A 17,344-nucleotide genomic window follows, 5' to 3' on the forward strand; every position below is an offset into this window, starting at 1 on the left:
CCTTTTCTTAAGGCAAGAGAGGCGGCTGTGTAGCACACTCAGCTCACTCCTGCCCTACTGGGACAGGGGCTGGCCGGCGGGAGACACTTATTAATTATGAACGGGGAGATGTCCCTTTAAGGTCTGCTGCGCTCTCCGAGAGTGTTTAGTGGGGGAGATTTGGCTTTATTTGTACATCCTAACGCCGGGCTAATTCAACGGGGACTTTTCCAAAACTCAGAGACCTTTACGGGAGTGGGTGGGGGGGAAACTGTGTGCGGTGGGAGGAAGCTAAACTCTTCTTAAACGCGAAGAAGCAACGTAAAGAGTGGATAACAAACAGGAAATGCCTAACTCGGCTGCGAGGCGGACGGGCGGTGCAGAGCGCTGAGCTCCACCGGCAGCGCAGCTCAGCCGGGCGCGCCGGCGGCAGGACCGATCCGCCACCCCTGCCCTCCGCCCGGGCTCCCGGGCCCCGGCTCGCAGGAGCCCAGGCATGGCTGCCTCCTACTGGATGCTGACAGGTGAGTAAAGCCTTGTCTCTGCCTTGCTCTGAAGACTCGGGTCCCTAAAGCAGCTCTGCTCTCGGAGGGAAGCGGGTGAAGCTGGTAGGGTCTGGCACCCAAGGGACGGCGCCCTCCCGCCCAGATCCCTGCCTCGGGAATGCCCTTCCCGGAGCTGCTCTCCAGCCGCAGGCGGTGAGGAACCTCCTCGGTTTGCTTCTCCCTGGGAACTTTAATGCCTAAACCAGTTTTAGGATCTGAGGGCAAGGGGTGGTTGCTAGATGAAGATGAATGGCTGAGAAGGCATACTGTAATTGAATCTGGCTTGGAACAAATTTGTTTGATTTTGTTGGTTTGGTTTTTGGTTGGCTTTGGAGGGTTTTTTTAATTAGGGTAGATTTTTTGCTTTCCTCTGTTTGGCTTTCAGACCTCTGACTGGCAAAAGGGAAGTGAGGAAGCACTCACTCACTTCAGAAAGATGAGTTCATCCGGAGATGAAATATGTAATATTTCCTTTTAGGGGTTCATTGATTGTTAGTGACTTACTTGCTTTCCTAGAAAAGGGAATGCAGCAAGTAGCAATGTCCCTAGCTAGTCAGTCTGTAGTCACATTTTGGATCTGAAAACAGGGGAACCCTAGACGTGGGGAAGAAGCTGGGATTCATGTGCTTGGAAAATTGGACATTGAACTCCCCCCCAGCAGCTCTTGCGCAGGCAAGTAGCACACAGTGAACCTGAAGCAGTTCTCCCCTGAAACGGGAAGAAATCAATTTCATAAGAATTGTCCAAATGCAGGCAGCAGCAAGTGGGGAAAAGGCAAAACTAGAGTTTTCCTCTCTTCCCTCTGTACTTATTGTGCAAGACAGAACAGATACTGGAAAATGTAAAAATCTGAATACAGTATTTTGGCATGCCATATTTAGTTGCTGTCCTTAACAGTCTTCATTATTATTACAGTGACATACTCCAAAACATGTTTGTGTTTGTGTTCCTTCAAAAAAGGACACTTTGTAAAATACCAACAATTTAGTGTGCCACAATTTCCCTTCAGAGTTGCAGAGTTACCACTAGTAATTCTGACAGATATTTAATTCATCAGTAATGGAAAAAAATGTTTACTGTCAGTTAGGAAAAATTTCAAGTCTCATCTGGTTTTACTAGGTAATTAATTTTTTGGTGGTGGTGTCATGGGGTTTTTTTTTTAAAAGATTGGTGGGAAAGAGGATAGATTTAGAAATAAGAGGAGGCATTACAGATACCAGGTAAAAGATTCAAATTGTCTCTTATAAATAAGGGAAGTAGTCCTACATAAACAAGTCAAAATATCATAAGAATATGGAAAAGGGGTTTTCTTCACAAAGAGAAATATAGTGACATTAAAAAATAATTTAAAAATAAATTACACTATGTTCTTCCTTTAAAGAAAAAAGCAGCAAATAATTTGGCATGTCCTAGCAGACAAAAAGAATCTAGAGTAAAGGAGACACATAGAGATGTTATGTATATCTGTGTATTTATATAGATTTTTGTTCTTTTTTAATTCGACTTTTTTTGATGAGACCTCTGAGAATCTTGACCACAGAAAGTCTGACATGTAAACAGACTGAAGTGCACAGAGAATTGAGAAGCCTGATAAGGGCTGAGTAAAATGATCTGTGACAAAAGACTGAATTAGTTAGGTTTGTATCTATCTAGTAGAAGAAAACTAAGGGCAAAATATTGAACATTTTAGATACATCTTTAGATTCAAATATTATTGCTGAGAATATTATTCCAGATGTAAATATTTCTTTGTTTAGTGAGAGCACTCAGTCATGACTTTCCACATCGCATATGTTGGTTTCCAAAGATATTAATAAATACTTGGTTCTCCAAATCCAGCAAAGGCCAAAAGAAAATCAATGTAACTGACTATACATAAATCTTAGGGAATATTCAGAAGAATTTTCTTACTCTTAAGGTAAAGAATTGCTAGGCTACCAAAAAAAGCCTATCCCTGTATAATCTCTTTCACCAGGACTTTTGATGAAGTTAGATGAACAGCATAAGGGATGGCTGGGTTTACTTCAGCTGGCCTCTATGGAAGTGGTTTGACTAGGGATCTGCTGAAGTTTTCTCCAGCCCTACGTTTCAACAGCTAAAGAATGAAGAAGTCAGTTTAAAGGGTTTCATTACCTTTAAAGGCTCCTTCACTTAACAATGTTATGCAAAGCCTGTTCCCTCCTGGACTTCTTTATTGATGATGGTCTTGCTGTACTCATCTTTATAATAGAAAAGATAAAGATAAATAGAAAAAGACAGAACTGTATGCAGATAATAAAGTGATCTTTGTTCAGAGTCTGTACAGGCAGGACAGCCATAGGACAAAGGCAAAGCATGAAAAGCACGAAAACAGATGTTTTCCCAAGTTTCCCCTCTCCATCTGTCTCTTTTATCTTCCTCTGCTCTTGCAATAATAATGCCCAACATTTCTTAGCAGACTTCCCTCTACATCAGAGATTCTTCCCCATTAGTTTTTCTTATCCAGAATGTAAGCATCTTTGCATGAATTCTAGCTAAAGTGTCTATAATATGGAGAAGATGAGATTTCCTAGGAAGATGACCCCTCCTTGTCTAAAATCTGTATGTAACCCATCTTCATAAAGTAGTTGACCAAGAATTGAAGATATAGGGAAGCGTGTCTCAAACATTGTCAGAATAATAGCTTTAGATAACCAGCATGGCTCTAAAATCCCTAAGAATATATGATACCACCATTTTCATTTTGTCTTGCATTGTACTTAAGAAGGTCCAAAAATGGATGTCAAATTGCTGCAATTATTAATACCTATAAAAGTGTATTTACAAAGTGATTTATTGCAAGAACTCTTAGGTCCTATACATAGTCTCAATGTTATACCAAGACAGAAACAACCTATGCCATTTTGAACTTTCATGTTAAAACTATGAGGATATAAAGTTACCCACTTGTTTTGGCTCTACCACGGTCAAATTCATCTCTCTTCCTGTCATTAGCACAATTAGAATAAACTTAGAAACTTCTGTGATTCTTAATTTTTTGAGATATTTTTCTTCTACTGCTCATACTTTGACATACTCAAATAAATAATAATATCCTATATTTACTTTTTTACCAGAGTAGGCAAAGCATCATCTCTAGTAAATATTTTCCTTTCTAAGTTGACAATAGTCCTGCTGATAGTGGGTAAATCCATTGAAGTTTACATTTGCCACTAAATATTTGTGGATCACTGTTCACAACTCTATAAATCTTACAACTTGCTGTTTGAGAAAAGGCCCATATCAAAATGTCTCTTTCTACAACAGGTAATTGAAAATTTTGAGTGGCAACTTTGTTTCACAGTTGGCCTTTCTTCTTTGGTTGTGGTTTTGTTCTTTCTGAGTTCTTGCGTTTGGGGTGTGTGAGGCAGGGTGTGCGTATGCACACATGTGTGTTACTGTGGGGTTTTTTAATGCAAGTCACTTATTTTCCTGAATGGAATGTTTATTTTTTACTGGATAATACTGGATGTCAACTTGCAACATTTATCTAGAATATATTGCATCTCCAGGGATGTGAAGCTGGTTGTAAAAATTTGACTGGAATGAGTAAGCACAGAAAAGTTTGTAAATACAGAGCTGTAAAATAATAAAAAGTAAAATACATTTTAATGTGGAAGTTAAATATGCACCACAACTACTTTTTCTTGAAAGAATAGCATGAGGTCAACCTTTGGAATTTTATAGTTGCAAAGAATGTAAAGAAGAAAATCTGCCATAAAATTACATTCAGCATTTATATAGATAAGTGAAAGGAACTCTGAAAGTAAAGTTGAATGCACAGTAGTGCAAAATTATTAATATGAACAAGTTAAAGTTACTTACACATGTGCTTATGTTATATTCCCTTGGGTGGTCCTGCTTGATTCTGTGAAACAATTCATGCTAACAGAGTTAAGCATGTGTACTCACAGGAAGAGAGTCTGAGGTCTGATAAATAAATACTATTATGTAATATCTGATAAAGTTGTTTTTACACCAGTATCAAGCTTAGGGAAAAGGAACGCACATTTCTGAGCCAAATCTGAGTTCACTGTCCTGTCACAACTGACTAGAGCTAGATACTTCTGAGAAATTTATAGGTACACCATAATGGAAGATATGGGATTATTTATATTATATATGTATTATGTAGCCTTGTATCTCATCAAATTCTTGACTCCAAAGCCTTTTCAAGTCAGAAAATTCCATAATCATAGTAGGTTGTTTTTTCTTAAAAAAAAAAAAAATAGCTAATAGAAACCAGAAACTTCCTTGTGACCACCTTCTCATCTGTAAGAAGATGCCATCAGAAGATGCTTTTCTATAACTAGACTCGAGTGTGTAATCATTCCAGACTTATCTGCTGCAACTGCCCTGACACACTTAGCATGGCACATTAGTGTGCCGACCTTTTCAACCTATTTTTATTTAATCATTTATCATGCAAGCATTTTTTTTCTATTCTTCATTCTTTCCCAGGATCTAAATTTGCAACATTCATTCTTAAATGGAGTTTTTAGTGTTGTACACTGTTTCAAAAATTAGCTACAGAAATCAGAATTACAGAATGATATATTTTAAGGGGTTGGAAGAACATTAATGATAATCTAGTCCCAACCCACCCTACCATGGGCAGGGACAATTCCCACTTGACAATTCCCAGCCTTCTCAAGTCCTTGTCCAATGAGTACCAGGGTTGGGGAAACCACAGCCTCCCTGGGCAACCAGGGGTTAGGCACTATTCCAGTGTGTAACCACCCTCAAAGAAACATTTCTTCCTGTTATGTAACTTAAATTTCCCCTTTCAGTTTGTACCCATTACTTATTGTCCTGTCACTGCAGTTCCTGATGAAGAATCCCTCTCCAGCTTCCCTCTTCCCTGTCAGATACTGGAAGGCTGCTATGACATCTCAACCTTCTCTTCTTCAATATTCCTCCCTTCTTGTATAGTGATAGAACTTTTCATTATTTCTGGATTGCTAAATTCATTTAGATTGCAAATTCAGCTGTGCAGTGATGGTTCAGGTCCATTTTCTTTGTATGTCTTTTATCAAGGCATCTTATTTCTCTATGTGAACATCCAGCTTCGTTTGAAACGTGCTCATCTGCCTCCCTAGCATGTCAGAACTGGAAGGAAGCTGGTCAAGGTTCAGTACTGGCTGAAGTGTAACTTGCAAATTTAACCAAAATCTTTTAAACCGGAATTCAGTTTAAGAGCAGCAGCCAAGTAACAGGTCATGTTCTGGTGTTGCCTGGTTTTCATTTCCATGGGTGACGCCGGGGGTGGCAGTGCCGTCCCCTGGCTCCTTGGCCTCGTTGAACCACGGCACCTCTTGCCTCTTTTGCCAGCTGTGCCTCTAAGTTTCCAGCAACTGCTCGGCTTTGGCCGTGTAGTTTTGGTTTGGTTTTCGCCTCTCGTGTTTTGAAACGTGTGGCACGGCGTTAGGAGACTTCAGGGGTTTGGAGCGCCGCAGTGCAGCGCCGGAGGGGAATGACGAACGCGGGGCGACCCCTTCCCGGCGAGGCAGCAGCCGCCGTGCAGCGCTGGCAGCGCCCGGCCGCAGCGCCGCCGCCTCCCGCGCCCCGCCCTCACACCGCCCGCACTTTTCCTGCCGCAGGACGCACCTCGGGACGCGCTGCCCGGCTACCGCGCGCGGCGCCTCGCGCATGCGCCGTGCCTGCGGTGACCGAGCGCGGCGGGGCGGGGCGAGCCCCGGCGGCGCCTCAGGAGGGCGAGGGGTCTGTGCGCGTGCGCCGTGGGGCGGCCGGGGACGCCGCGCGTGCGCGTTTGGGCCGGCGGCGAGCGCGCTCGGGAGCACCGGGAAGGCGGTGCGTGTGTCCGTCGGTCCGTCCGGGAGTGTGCGCCCCGCCGGGTCCGGCCCTCAGCCTGCCCGCCGGGGGCACGCCTGCCGCCCGCTGCCGCCGCGACACGGGCAGCGACGCGAGGAGCCGCCAGGATGAAGCTGGTGAGGAAGGACCTGGAGAAGGATAATGCGGGGCAGGTGACGCTGATCCCTGAGGAGCCTGAGGACATGTGGCACACCTACAACCTGCTACAGGTGGGTGACAGCCTGCGCGCCTCCACCATCCGCAAGGTTCAGACCGAGTCGTCCACGGGCAGCGTGGGCAGCAACCGCGTCCGCACCACCCTCACCCTCTGCGTGGAGACCATCGACTTCGACTCTCAGGCCTGCCAGCTGCGGGTTAAGGGCACGAACATCCAGGAGAACGAGTACGTGAAGATGGGCGCCTACCACACCATCGAGCTGGAGCCCAACCGTCAGTTCACCCTGGCCAAGAAGCAGTGGGACAGCGTGGTGCTGGAGCGCATCGAGCAGGCCTGCGACCCGGCCTGGAGCGCCGATGTGGCGGCCGTGGTCATGCAGGAGGGGCTGGCTCATGTCTGCCTGGTCACCCCGAGCATGACGCTGACTCGAGCCAAGGTGGAGGTGAACATCCCCCGCAAGCGGAAAGGGAACTGCAGTCAGCACGACCGGGCTTTGGAGAGGTTTTACGAGCAGGTGGTGCAAGCCATCCAGAGGCATATCAACTTTGAGGTGGTGAAGTGTGTACTGGTGGCTAGCCCAGGCTTCGTGCGGGAGCAGTTTTGTGACTACATGTTCCAGCAGGCAGTGAAGACTGATAACAAACTTCTGCTGGAGAACAGGTCCAAGTTCTTACAGGTAAGGATCTAAGCAGTTTCTAGAGTAGGTAAAAAGAGGCCTGAGAGTTGTGTATGATAGTAACAGGTAGTTACATGGGAAGTAAGTCATTAAAGAAAATAAATTTCTGACTGAGCATCATGAGGAAATTATTCTTATGTCTCCCAAGCTATAAATGAGTTGTGCGTAGTATAAGGATGATTCCCACCTAGGATACCTTCATGTGGAATAGAGAAGGTGTTAGATATTTCAAACTCCCTGTAAAGGCATATTTGCTCTTCAATTAAGTGTGAAGTGTAAGTTGGAAAGTACTTTGCACTGTTACGTTGTCACACTCTACAGCATCCATGTTTAATAACAACTTTCTAAAGATGTTTTTTTAAAAGTACCTGAATGTGGTATAGGTTAATTAATTTTGTATTAACAAATTTAACTAGAATTTCATTGTTAGTTTTGTACCACGTATTTAAAGGCTCTGTTTTTTTCCTTGTTTCTTAGTGATCTCATTGATTGAGTGCATGGGGGTTTAGCTTTATACTAAAATAGTCATATTCAGGGCCTAAAATAAGTTTTCATAAGGATACTTGTATTATTTTTAGGTTGGAGTAGGCCCGGGGTGATCTGGGGGCAGGGATAGTGAAGTGAGTCCCAGTACTTAGGAGACTCAGTGCACCAAGAACCCTCCTGTTCCATGTGTAACAAAGTGATAATAGACAGAAGTAGCTTTGTAACCATAATAATTGCACGGAGTTGATGCTTTTACACTATATGCCTGCAGTGTTGAGGGTCCTTCCTTTTCTTGAATGCTTTAAAAAAGAGAATTAGGCTTAGATTTTAGTTTCTTGGTAGTTTCAAGTAGATTTATCCTGGGAGCTGTTGAGCTTGCATATTTAATCCAGGCTTTGAATAAGAGAGGCAGTTGTCTTGCTCTGCTTGAAAGGCAGTTTAAGGGATTTGGTATAGGCTCTGTGTTGCAGGAGAGATTAAGAAAAGAATCATGTGTGTGTCAAGGAGGACATAAGTTCCCCAAATAATTATTGAGATTAATATTACATATCATGGAGGGTGTTTGTGATCGGTTAATAAAGGAAATGGTCATTTTTTTACAAAAACACCAAACTTTTGACTTTGTTTTCACTCTAGGTCCACTCTTCCTCAGGACATAAATATGCACTGAAGGAGGCACTCTGCGACCCAGCTGTAACTAGCCGTCTTTCTGACACTAAGGCGGCTGGTGAGGTCAAAGCCTTAGATGACTTCTATAAAATGCTGCAGCATGAGCCTGACCGGGCTTTTTATGGCCTGAAACATGTGGAAAAGGCCAATGAAGCCATGGCCATTGATACCCTGCTGATCAGTGATGAGCTTTTTCGGCACCAGGATGTGGCTACACGTTCCCGATATGTTAAACTGGTAGATAGCGTACGGGAGAACATGGGCACAGTGCGCATTTTCTCCAGCCTCCATGTGTCTGGAGAGCAGCTGGGCCAGCTGACAGGGGTGGCAGCTATCCTGCGCTTTCCAGTTGCTGAGCTCTCTGACCAGGAAGATGAATCTAGCTCTGAAGAGGATTGATAACAGTGACTTCATTCCACAGTTTCTTTTCACTGTCATGTTGAAGTGACATTAAAGGTCCTCCTGACCTGAATACTGTGTGCACATGTACCATGACATGTAATTAAAAAGGTTTAATAGTAAACATATACATGCATATATATAGCTTTACGTAGCACACTACTTGATATCTGATGTATGGTAATAATTATTGGTATGCTGTGCTGAGCTGACTGTTTTTGCAGTTCCGGACCACCAGCAGTACAAGAAACTAATTTGGCTCCCCAGTGCTGGTTGGTCTGCATGTTAAGGCAGACTGCCAACTTATGTGAAATGTGTAGGAAAAAATAGTAAGCTAACAGGGAGAAATTCATGTTAGACTATTTCTGTTCAAATGCTTGAAAAGAGTATTGCAAAACAAATGCAAACTTCTTGGGAGACTTGTCAAAACTGTGCTCGATCTTCATAGGTGCTCCCTGTTCTCTGTAAGGTGTGTCAAAGGAATAGGATCAATATCAATTTTTAGGGCTTTGTGTGGTGGTGTAAGTCTAACCACTTAAATATTTCTGTGAAACACTTGAAGCAGTCTTTCAGCAATGAGACCCTTTATCTTAACCATTACTTTACATTTCTTTGCTAACACAGTAGTAGATGCAGGACAAATGGTGACTCACAGTGCACCCATTTAGTTATCTTTTTGAATACTGTACCTTGGGAGATTGTACTGAAGACTAACAAGGAGTCATTGACTATATTCTGCTAAATTGGCATTTAGTATCCAGTTCAGAGAAAGTATAGGAAAAAACTTAGAAAATCGGGACTTTAGTTTACACAAAGAATCTTTTGGTAGCAAATAGTTTAGGTAACTTCATAAGCTGGTATTCTGTTTGCATAACTCTGTAAAAACATACATAAATGGTGATACAGAAATAAAAATGACAAAATTATGAATCAAACTTGAGCTTAAGATAGTGGCAACTGCAAAAGTGAAAATTACCTTTTCAATTATTTGATCAGCTCAAAGTACTGAGAGCCAGAAGGAGTTTTATTTCTTCAGTGGGCCATACATCTTACACTGAGGAAGCAAAAACTGCTTTCAGATTCAGACATAACCTGTGGTTGTATTGTTTCAAACCAAGGTTTGGTGATGTGGCTTTTGTGTGTAAATAGACTTTTTACTCTTATAAATGTGATGGAAGGTGAGAACAGGAACCATAGAAGAATTCTGTGACATGGAAACTATTGTAAGAGTGGAACATTAAAAAATAAAACCACCAAAGCTCCTAGTCTGGGGAGAATAAAAACTATTTTTCTAAAACTAAGGCTAGTCCCCTATGTTCATGAGTGCCAATCCTCTGAATTTAATACTGTCTATTGGAAACAAACTTCTTGATAGAGAAGTACTTTTGAATTAAAGCCATCTCCCCTCTTCCACATCATCCACACAGTCTAAGAAATTCTTGAAAAGAACTTAAAGTAGACCTGTAACAATTTGATTCTACTTTTGTTGAAGACAAGCAAAGCCCATTGAGATACTTGTTTACAGTCAGCTTGCACACATAAATTATGTTATTTGAGCTTTACATTTTTTCTTGAATGGTGTTGGGTGCCACAAGTCATAGAATGCTCAGGTAGGCTTTATTTAGTAGTTAAGACTGCTTAAAATAATTAATTTTTTTCTAATTTGCCTAAGTTTATCATACACTTTTTAGCTAGAAAGCACCTTGATTCCTGTTATGTCTAGTTTAATGTTAAAAACAGGAAGCAGAAGAAATTGACCTGGAAATACTAACTATAGGCAGCAAATTAGGACCTTAAATAAACTCATATCTAAACAAGTCATTAATTTCTCCAAGCTTTTATAATATAGGATGATATAGCAGCATATTCCCATTTTCTAAGTAGTGCAAATTTGTTGCAACTGTACACAAATGACATATTTTAATTTGTAGTGTACCACAAATTCTTAGTTTTTCTCAGAAAACTCTCCAAGAGACAAATCAAACTGTTCTTTGTTTGTGGGATGGATTGCTGTTTTATCAAACCAGATTGGATCCAATTATTCCATTGCAAACCAGAAATTATTAAGAGTTTTGCTGAGTATTACATGATTAAAATGATGGGTTTGTGTTTTGTGCCTGTAGTTACCATCAAGGAAAAGAAGTAGCCATTTTGTTGCAATTTTGGTTTTTTTTTGTTTCATCTGCTAAGAAAATGTGATGATAGTAATTCTTTTAATTATTTATACTTAGAATTAAAATTCTGCCTTGACTTTATGTTTTGTGTAATTTTCTTTATTTTTAGCTATTGCTATCATGTAGTTACATCTCTAAAAGAAATACACATGGAATTGCCCAAAGAAAAGAAGTGTGGAAGGGTGGGATTTTTTTTTCTTTTTTTTTTTTGGTAAGCATTTTTGTTGTAAAATAAATATACAATCTCTATGTATACAAATGCATCCTGTTTCAGGAAACAGCTTAAGGGCTTGGTATTGAAAATTGGCTGTGTTCAGTGCTTGACCTGGCCAAGTTCCAGGGTTGCTAGTGTCTTCTACATTTCAAGGAATTTTGAACAGTTGAAAAGTCCATACTGACGAAGTTGCTTGCTCAATGCAGACCTTAGTTTGTGTGTATAGATAACACTTGCACAGAAGAGGCATGCTCTCAGCATATCAAAGGAGTGAGTGCTAGAGCCATGGGAAAATATTTTTTGTGCTTATTGTTTGGAACTAAACTAAAAAAATGTATTTTGAAGTGTCTCCATTTAGTTTAGGATTATATTCTGGCATAATTCTGTGAATTAATAGCATGGTTTAGCTTTCAGTTTTTCTGTGTTCAGAGTGAATGAAGACATATTGCAGGACTTCCTAAATCTTGTTACATTTGGTAGGAAGAAAGCTTTAAAAAGTATGAAATTAGATTGATCGTGAACCCTGCTGTGCTAGACAGTGATTCAGATAAATTTATTTCCTCATTTGCCTCTCTTGCAAATTTGTATTTTGGAACAGGCCCCAGTCTATTCTTTTTGTCACCTTTGGCATTTAAATCCACTTATCATATATGTTTTTTGTGGTTGTTAATCAGCTAAAGCTTAGTGCAAAATGCAAGGTCACCACCAGCTGGAGACCAAACTAATCCTACTAATTACAAGGCAAAATAAAAGATAAATCCTTCAGTAAAATTGTAAAGCATTTGACCAGGGAATTCTTCGTCTCCCTCCTCCTGTCTCCCCACTTGTATAAGTAAAATGCTAGTAATAAATGATCTTTTGACCACCATTGTGATAAGAGCCCATAGCTCTTCAGTTTGATTTGTGTTGGGACTAGACATGATGTTTTTAAAGCTGTGTAAACGTCTAAATTTTCATTTGCTACTGTTCTCTTGCAGGTTAAGTAGCCCTGAATTTTAAAACTAACTTACCCTCTGAAAATTTCTTACAACTTCTGAGCTGCTGACCTTGGTTTACCCTGTTCAGTGAAGGTGTATTATAGCTCAGTTTTCATTAGAGACTGATATATCACTTGAGCCTCTCAAATTTCTTTAGAGAAGCAGGATTCTAAGTCTAGAAAAATGTACACATATGCATATGTGTTTTAGATCACCTAGTCCACTCACTTTTCTCTTGAGACTTTCATAGCCCTCTTTTCAAAGAAAAGAAGTCTGTTTCATGAAGGAATAGACACAGTTTTGGGGGAAACCCCCCCCATATTGTCAGAATTACTTGAAACCATATTTCTACAGTGTGTAGTACAGATTCTACGAAAGACCTAAGAAAACAATTTTTAAAATGTGAAGCAGCAACTGGAAGGTCTGCCACTAGGAATCCTTGTTTACAACCTAAAATCAGAATCCCTACCGCAGACATAATAACAGAAAAAATGAAGGAATTACTTCAGAAAAGTATTTGATCTACTTTTTCAATAGGCAGAACTTAAAACTTGATGTGTTTTCTTGCATTGGTTGCTTTAATCTGGAGATTTCTCCATTCTCATTTGATTTAGCAGATAGTGGGGAGAGAGTGGTGACAGGGCGTTGCAGTAGATAATTTTCCAGTATCTGTCTTTCTCCTGTAATGCCTACAAATTGCTTTTAGGGACTGTTTAATTTAGATTTTGTGTGGGGGAAAAAAGTATTTTGATGTTTCATTATTCTGCAAATTTAGGGTTAAGAAAATGCCTAACCATTTGTTTTTGTGATAATTATGATTCTTAATTCAGGCTCCAACAGGAGCTGAGCCTGGGCTTTTTCAGCAGTGGAAAAAGTAAAGATAGGCTATGAAGCCTCTTGTGTGACAGTTGCCCAAAAGCTTGCTGAGTAACTGTAGTGTTTAGTCCTGCCACATATTTTATGCTTGACTCAAACAGGGCATTGACTTGGATTTGAGGGTAACTGCTTGCATGGTACAGAATCTAAAGGAAAGACATGTCATCAGTCTAACAACCAAACTGCATATCCCCTGCCAACTTGTGAACTTTACTGTTTTAAAGATGGTCTGTAGCTTTCCTGTGAAAAAAAAATTGGCTCCTAAGGTGTCTTAGCCTAAAATAAGGTGTGAGGAAAAGGCTTCTGAAATCATAGTTGTTTTTTCTGTTGTCTGAAAATAATTATTCCTTTTGTCCCACTTGAGAGCTGCATAAGAAAGAGAGGGGAGTGGTATTAGAGCAGCCCTTCCTTCCAAGTCAGTGTCTTCTGGGAAATGCAACATGAAGCAGCAACTTTCAAGCCCTGCCAGGTCTTGACAGGTTTTTGCTATATCAGTCTTTAATTTATTGCCCTCTTTTTGGGAAATGCTACATTCACAGCTAATGTAATTGCTGTCATGCTGCTCTAATAATTACTTAGAAGTCAAATTAGAGCTGATCATGAATCTCCTGTCAAAGCAGCTATTACATTAGAGAATGTTAATTAGTTGAAATCTTTTTTGAAACATTCCTTTTTAGGCATGTACATACCAGACATGATGGGAAGTGTTTTCTCTGGTCCAAAATGGAATTTCTAGTCAAAGCCGAGCCTGGAATAGCAAAGAAAGAGTGTAGGGGTTTAAGAAGTCAAATAGAACAGAAGATAGAAAGCTTAAGGTCATTTTCTCTTTCATAATAAACACTAGACTAAAGGTGCTCCCTTTTGTGTCAGTGTCGTTGTAAGTGCAACTTCCACAGTGAGCAAATAGATATTCTTTATCTTGTCTGAGATATCTACAACTGGCTCAGGCATGATTTCTGAAGGGATGAGGGCAGCAATTTTCAGATTTCTGGTCTGAAAGTGAAAGGAAAATAATTGAAAACTAGGACTGTTCCTACCAAACACATTTCTATCAGTAGTCTTTTCAGAAAAAAAACCCTGAATAGTGGTCCATGTTTCAAAAAGATTTTGGACCTGACATCTACCAGGAAGTCTACTTTTGGAGATGTTCAAATTCTTTCTCATGCAGTACTTTTTGTTTGATTAGAACAAATGCTTTTGGCAAACATTTTGCTGAACGGATTTGTATGTGAAGATGTGTGTGTATGTTTAATAAAAGAAAAAGCTAACCTGACCCTCAGCTTGTAGTTGCTTTGGTAGCTGCAGGATTGGCTCAGGATGCAGGGTTGATAATTATCTTCAAGATTCAAAGATTTGTTTACTGTAAGAGGAACTTGGTAGCAAGTGATAAATTCAGGAAGTCTGACAGTTTTTAAATGCTCATGGACATTTCTTTTAATGGTTTCTGAAGCTCTGAAAGCTACAGCAGTTTTTGCTGAAGAAAATGGCCTTTTCTTTGACCTGCAGTGTTCAAGTGTTTTAGATAAATAGTTTTGTTTAGGTTTAAGCAAAGTTAATTAATTGCATTTGTTTATCTTGCCCAAACAGGTACCATAAGACCACTTCATTTGGGAGAGAGAACTGGTGTATCCCATATAATTTATTCCTCTCCTGAGTGGAAATTTCTGTTCTGAGATGGGATTGTCTAAGAGAAGCTGAAATGGACTTTGCAGACAGTGCTGGGTGAACATTGGCAGTCTTCCAGGACAGTCAGGTCTCCTGGGGCACTGGCTGCCCTAGCTGCAAGGCTGTATGTAGGAGCTACTGGGACAGCAATGGTGAGAGGCAGAAAAAGAGCAGCTGTCTCCTGAGGGAGCTGTTCCAAGTTCCAGAGCTGTGAGGAAAGATGAAAAGCTGTGGTTTAATGGAAAACATGAGGTGCTGTTTTGGGTATGTTACTTTTTCCCCCAAGGGAGGCACAGTGAATGTTTGAAATACCTGAATTCAGTTCTAACAGCTCATGCTCGGCTGAGGGTAAGATGCCAGCTGATGTGACTGAGTTCTCTGTGTGTATCGGGTAGAGGAGCTTTGAGCCTTTGACGGACTCTAGAGATATTGAGGCCTCGCTAATCCTCTCCCTATGGAGTCATTTCCGGCCACCCTGCTATTGCTGTATCTGAGGCTTGTGAAAGACTGTCTTTGTTTTCCGTTCACACCTGTCTGAAAACCAACTTCTTTTTCAAAAATACTGCTTTATGAAACAACACCTCACTGTGTTGTGTTGGCAGTCTGTGTGATAAGCAAAGGAAAAATTTCTAGTCAGACATTAAAAAAAACTCAAACCAACAGAAGCTGATTGAAATAACTCTTACAGGCTTTTTGAGAAGGTTTCTGATGAGAAGAAAAAGAGAAAGATAGATGAAACCATATGTAACAAGGTTTGTTGGTGGTTTTTAACAGTTTTCAGTTAATTTCAACTGAGATAAAAAGACTAGTAAGTCAAATCAGTCAAATGACAGGCTTTTAAACCTTTTCTCAAGAAAGCCCCAGAAATTAGTTGTTAAAACTCTATTAGTACATAGTCAAACATTGTGATATTGGTAAATTATGACCGCTTAAACTGTTTCAAGCTGTCTACATTTGTTTTGTCCAAGTGTAGATTTGCATGCTCCTTGTTTATTGTTCTTATGAGACAAAGTATTTTGTTATGAACAAAGGTAAGTGTTCAGAAAAAACAAAATAATGTTTACACTATGAATCTAGCCTTTCATAATTTTGAAGACTTCTATTTCTTGTCTAAATAGGTAATACAAATTTATAAATGATGTGGGGATTTTTGGAAAGAGTGTGGAAATTGTCACTGAAAAAATGCTTAGGGCTTTAGGTAGTAGTAATTTGAATTTGAGCTTTTTTCTTATTTCTAGAACATTTTTAAAACTACCTTGTTCCCCACTTTAAGCACATTTATTTTGACATAAGGACTGGCAAGAAACAAATGTATGTTAGAGAGCAGAACATTCCGACCACTGAAAAAATGAGAAATTGGAACAGCCTTCCAGTCAGAAAAAAATCAGAGCAAAAGGTCACTTTTATATGGAATTTGTTTACCCTGAGAAATGTGATGTAGTTACCAGCAACAGATAGAAATCAATTCAGCAATCCTGTACCCATGCTTGGAACAGAAGCAGAGCACTTGCTGGTTTTATTTCATCAGAGCATTGTGTTGCCCTGTTTATATCTGTTCAATTCTCATCACACACTGCATCTCAGCAGTCGTACCAGATTTCACCACAACGCTGACCTCCTGTGTGACAGGCATTAGCTGTCTGAGCTAATGATGCAAAAATGCTTAGATTAGGTACCTGGTAAGGATTTAATGAGTACTTTCCTTTCCATCTCTGCCAGTTAGATGTCCTCCAGGAGCTGTGAAGGTTATTAAAAAATATTTTTGAGTGTTTTATTTGTAAACAGGCATTAAACTGAAGTCATTGATCATTAAGTGTGTTTCCTTTAGAAAGTGTATTTTCTCCAGTAATTCTTGAGTTAGCAGCTACGAGTTGGCCCTCTGTATCAATCACAGCATAGCTTGGAAAAGTCTTTCTTACAAAGGTAACTGTGGTATCCCATAAAAGAGAAACTGTGGTATCCAAAGAGCTGTAGACCAAAAAAAAATAAAAATACCTCAGCATAAGCACTGCTGTGCTGCCTCACAGCTGGGCAGGAAGGAAAAGCTGGAAGTGATCTGCTGCTGAAACTATAGTTGAGGTGCTACTTGCATAAGACTGATGTTAAATCTGTGATAAGGTAGCACATATATATAACATGAATGTTGTGGGATATAAGTCCCTAGCACAGGGTTCATTTGTACCTTTTTAGGAGGTCCGTTTTTAAAGACTGGTTCACTTTAGAAGTCTGAGTCACTCTTAAATGACCCCAAAACTGACCTTAGTTTTGCAAACTTTAATTCTGCTTGAACAATCTCCTCACTATTAAACTTCCATGGTAGTTCTTTGAGGGTGATGGAGATGTTTGAAAGAAAGAGTAACAGATTCTTTATAGAATTCCTGGTATGATGAGGATACTTTCAGAATAGGCCTGGTCCAGATAGATATCTTTAAAATCATGGGTGTACTTCAGTTCTGTGGGTGGGAAATAAAAGTTATTAGTGCCAGTAATTCATTTAGAAAACTCTATCTTAAATTGCATCTAAAAAACAGGATGTTTTTCTACCTCTAGAATCCAGCTCTAATTTTTTGGGGGGGAACAAACCTTCCTTTTATAATCTTTTCATGGCTGGTTCCAAATTTCCCTGAATTGTTTATTGATGAATAAAAATGAGCATTTGCAGTAAAAAGACCTAAGA

The 17,344-nt window shown here is 40.2% G+C and overlaps 2 protein-coding genes across 2 annotated transcripts in view; both read left to right on the top strand.

The window, feature by feature from the left end:
* Positions 1-215: 215 nt before the first annotated feature.
* Positions 216-17,344, top strand: part of ITGA1 (integrin subunit alpha 1) — a 70,491-nt gene continuing 53,362 nt past the window's right edge. Inside the window, exon 1 of the mRNA XM_002194999.7 lies at positions 216-503. Within this exon, the coding sequence (XP_002195035.2) occupies positions 476-503 (28 nt within the window). The 5' untranslated portion in view covers positions 216-475. The remainder of the gene's footprint in view (positions 504-17,344) is intronic.
* Positions 6,261-11,016, top strand: PELO (pelota mRNA surveillance and ribosome rescue factor). The gene is made up of 2 exons (XM_002197135.7): positions 6,261-7,207; positions 8,330-11,016. The coding sequence occupies exons 1-2, from the start codon at positions 6,482-6,484 to the stop codon at positions 8,759-8,761; spliced, it is 1,158 nt and encodes a 385-aa protein (XP_002197171.2). The 5' UTR covers positions 6,261-6,481; the 3' UTR covers positions 8,762-11,016.

Source organism: Taeniopygia guttata, chromosome Z, assembly GCF_048771995.1.
Source record: "Taeniopygia guttata chromosome Z, bTaeGut7.mat, whole genome shotgun sequence".
Lineage (NCBI taxonomy): Eukaryota > Metazoa > Chordata > Aves > Passeriformes > Estrildidae > Taeniopygia > Taeniopygia guttata.

Excerpts from the sequence above, each read along its gene's own strand:
- PELO (XM_002197135.7), top strand. The coding sequence starts at position 6,482 with ATGAAGCTGGTGAGGAAGGACCTGGAGAAGGATAATGCGGGGCAGGTG. Across the intron at positions 7,208-8,329 it reads ACAGGTCCAAGTTCTTACAG|GTCCACTCTTCCTCAGGACA; the intron begins GTAAGGATCTAA and ends TTTTCACTCTAG.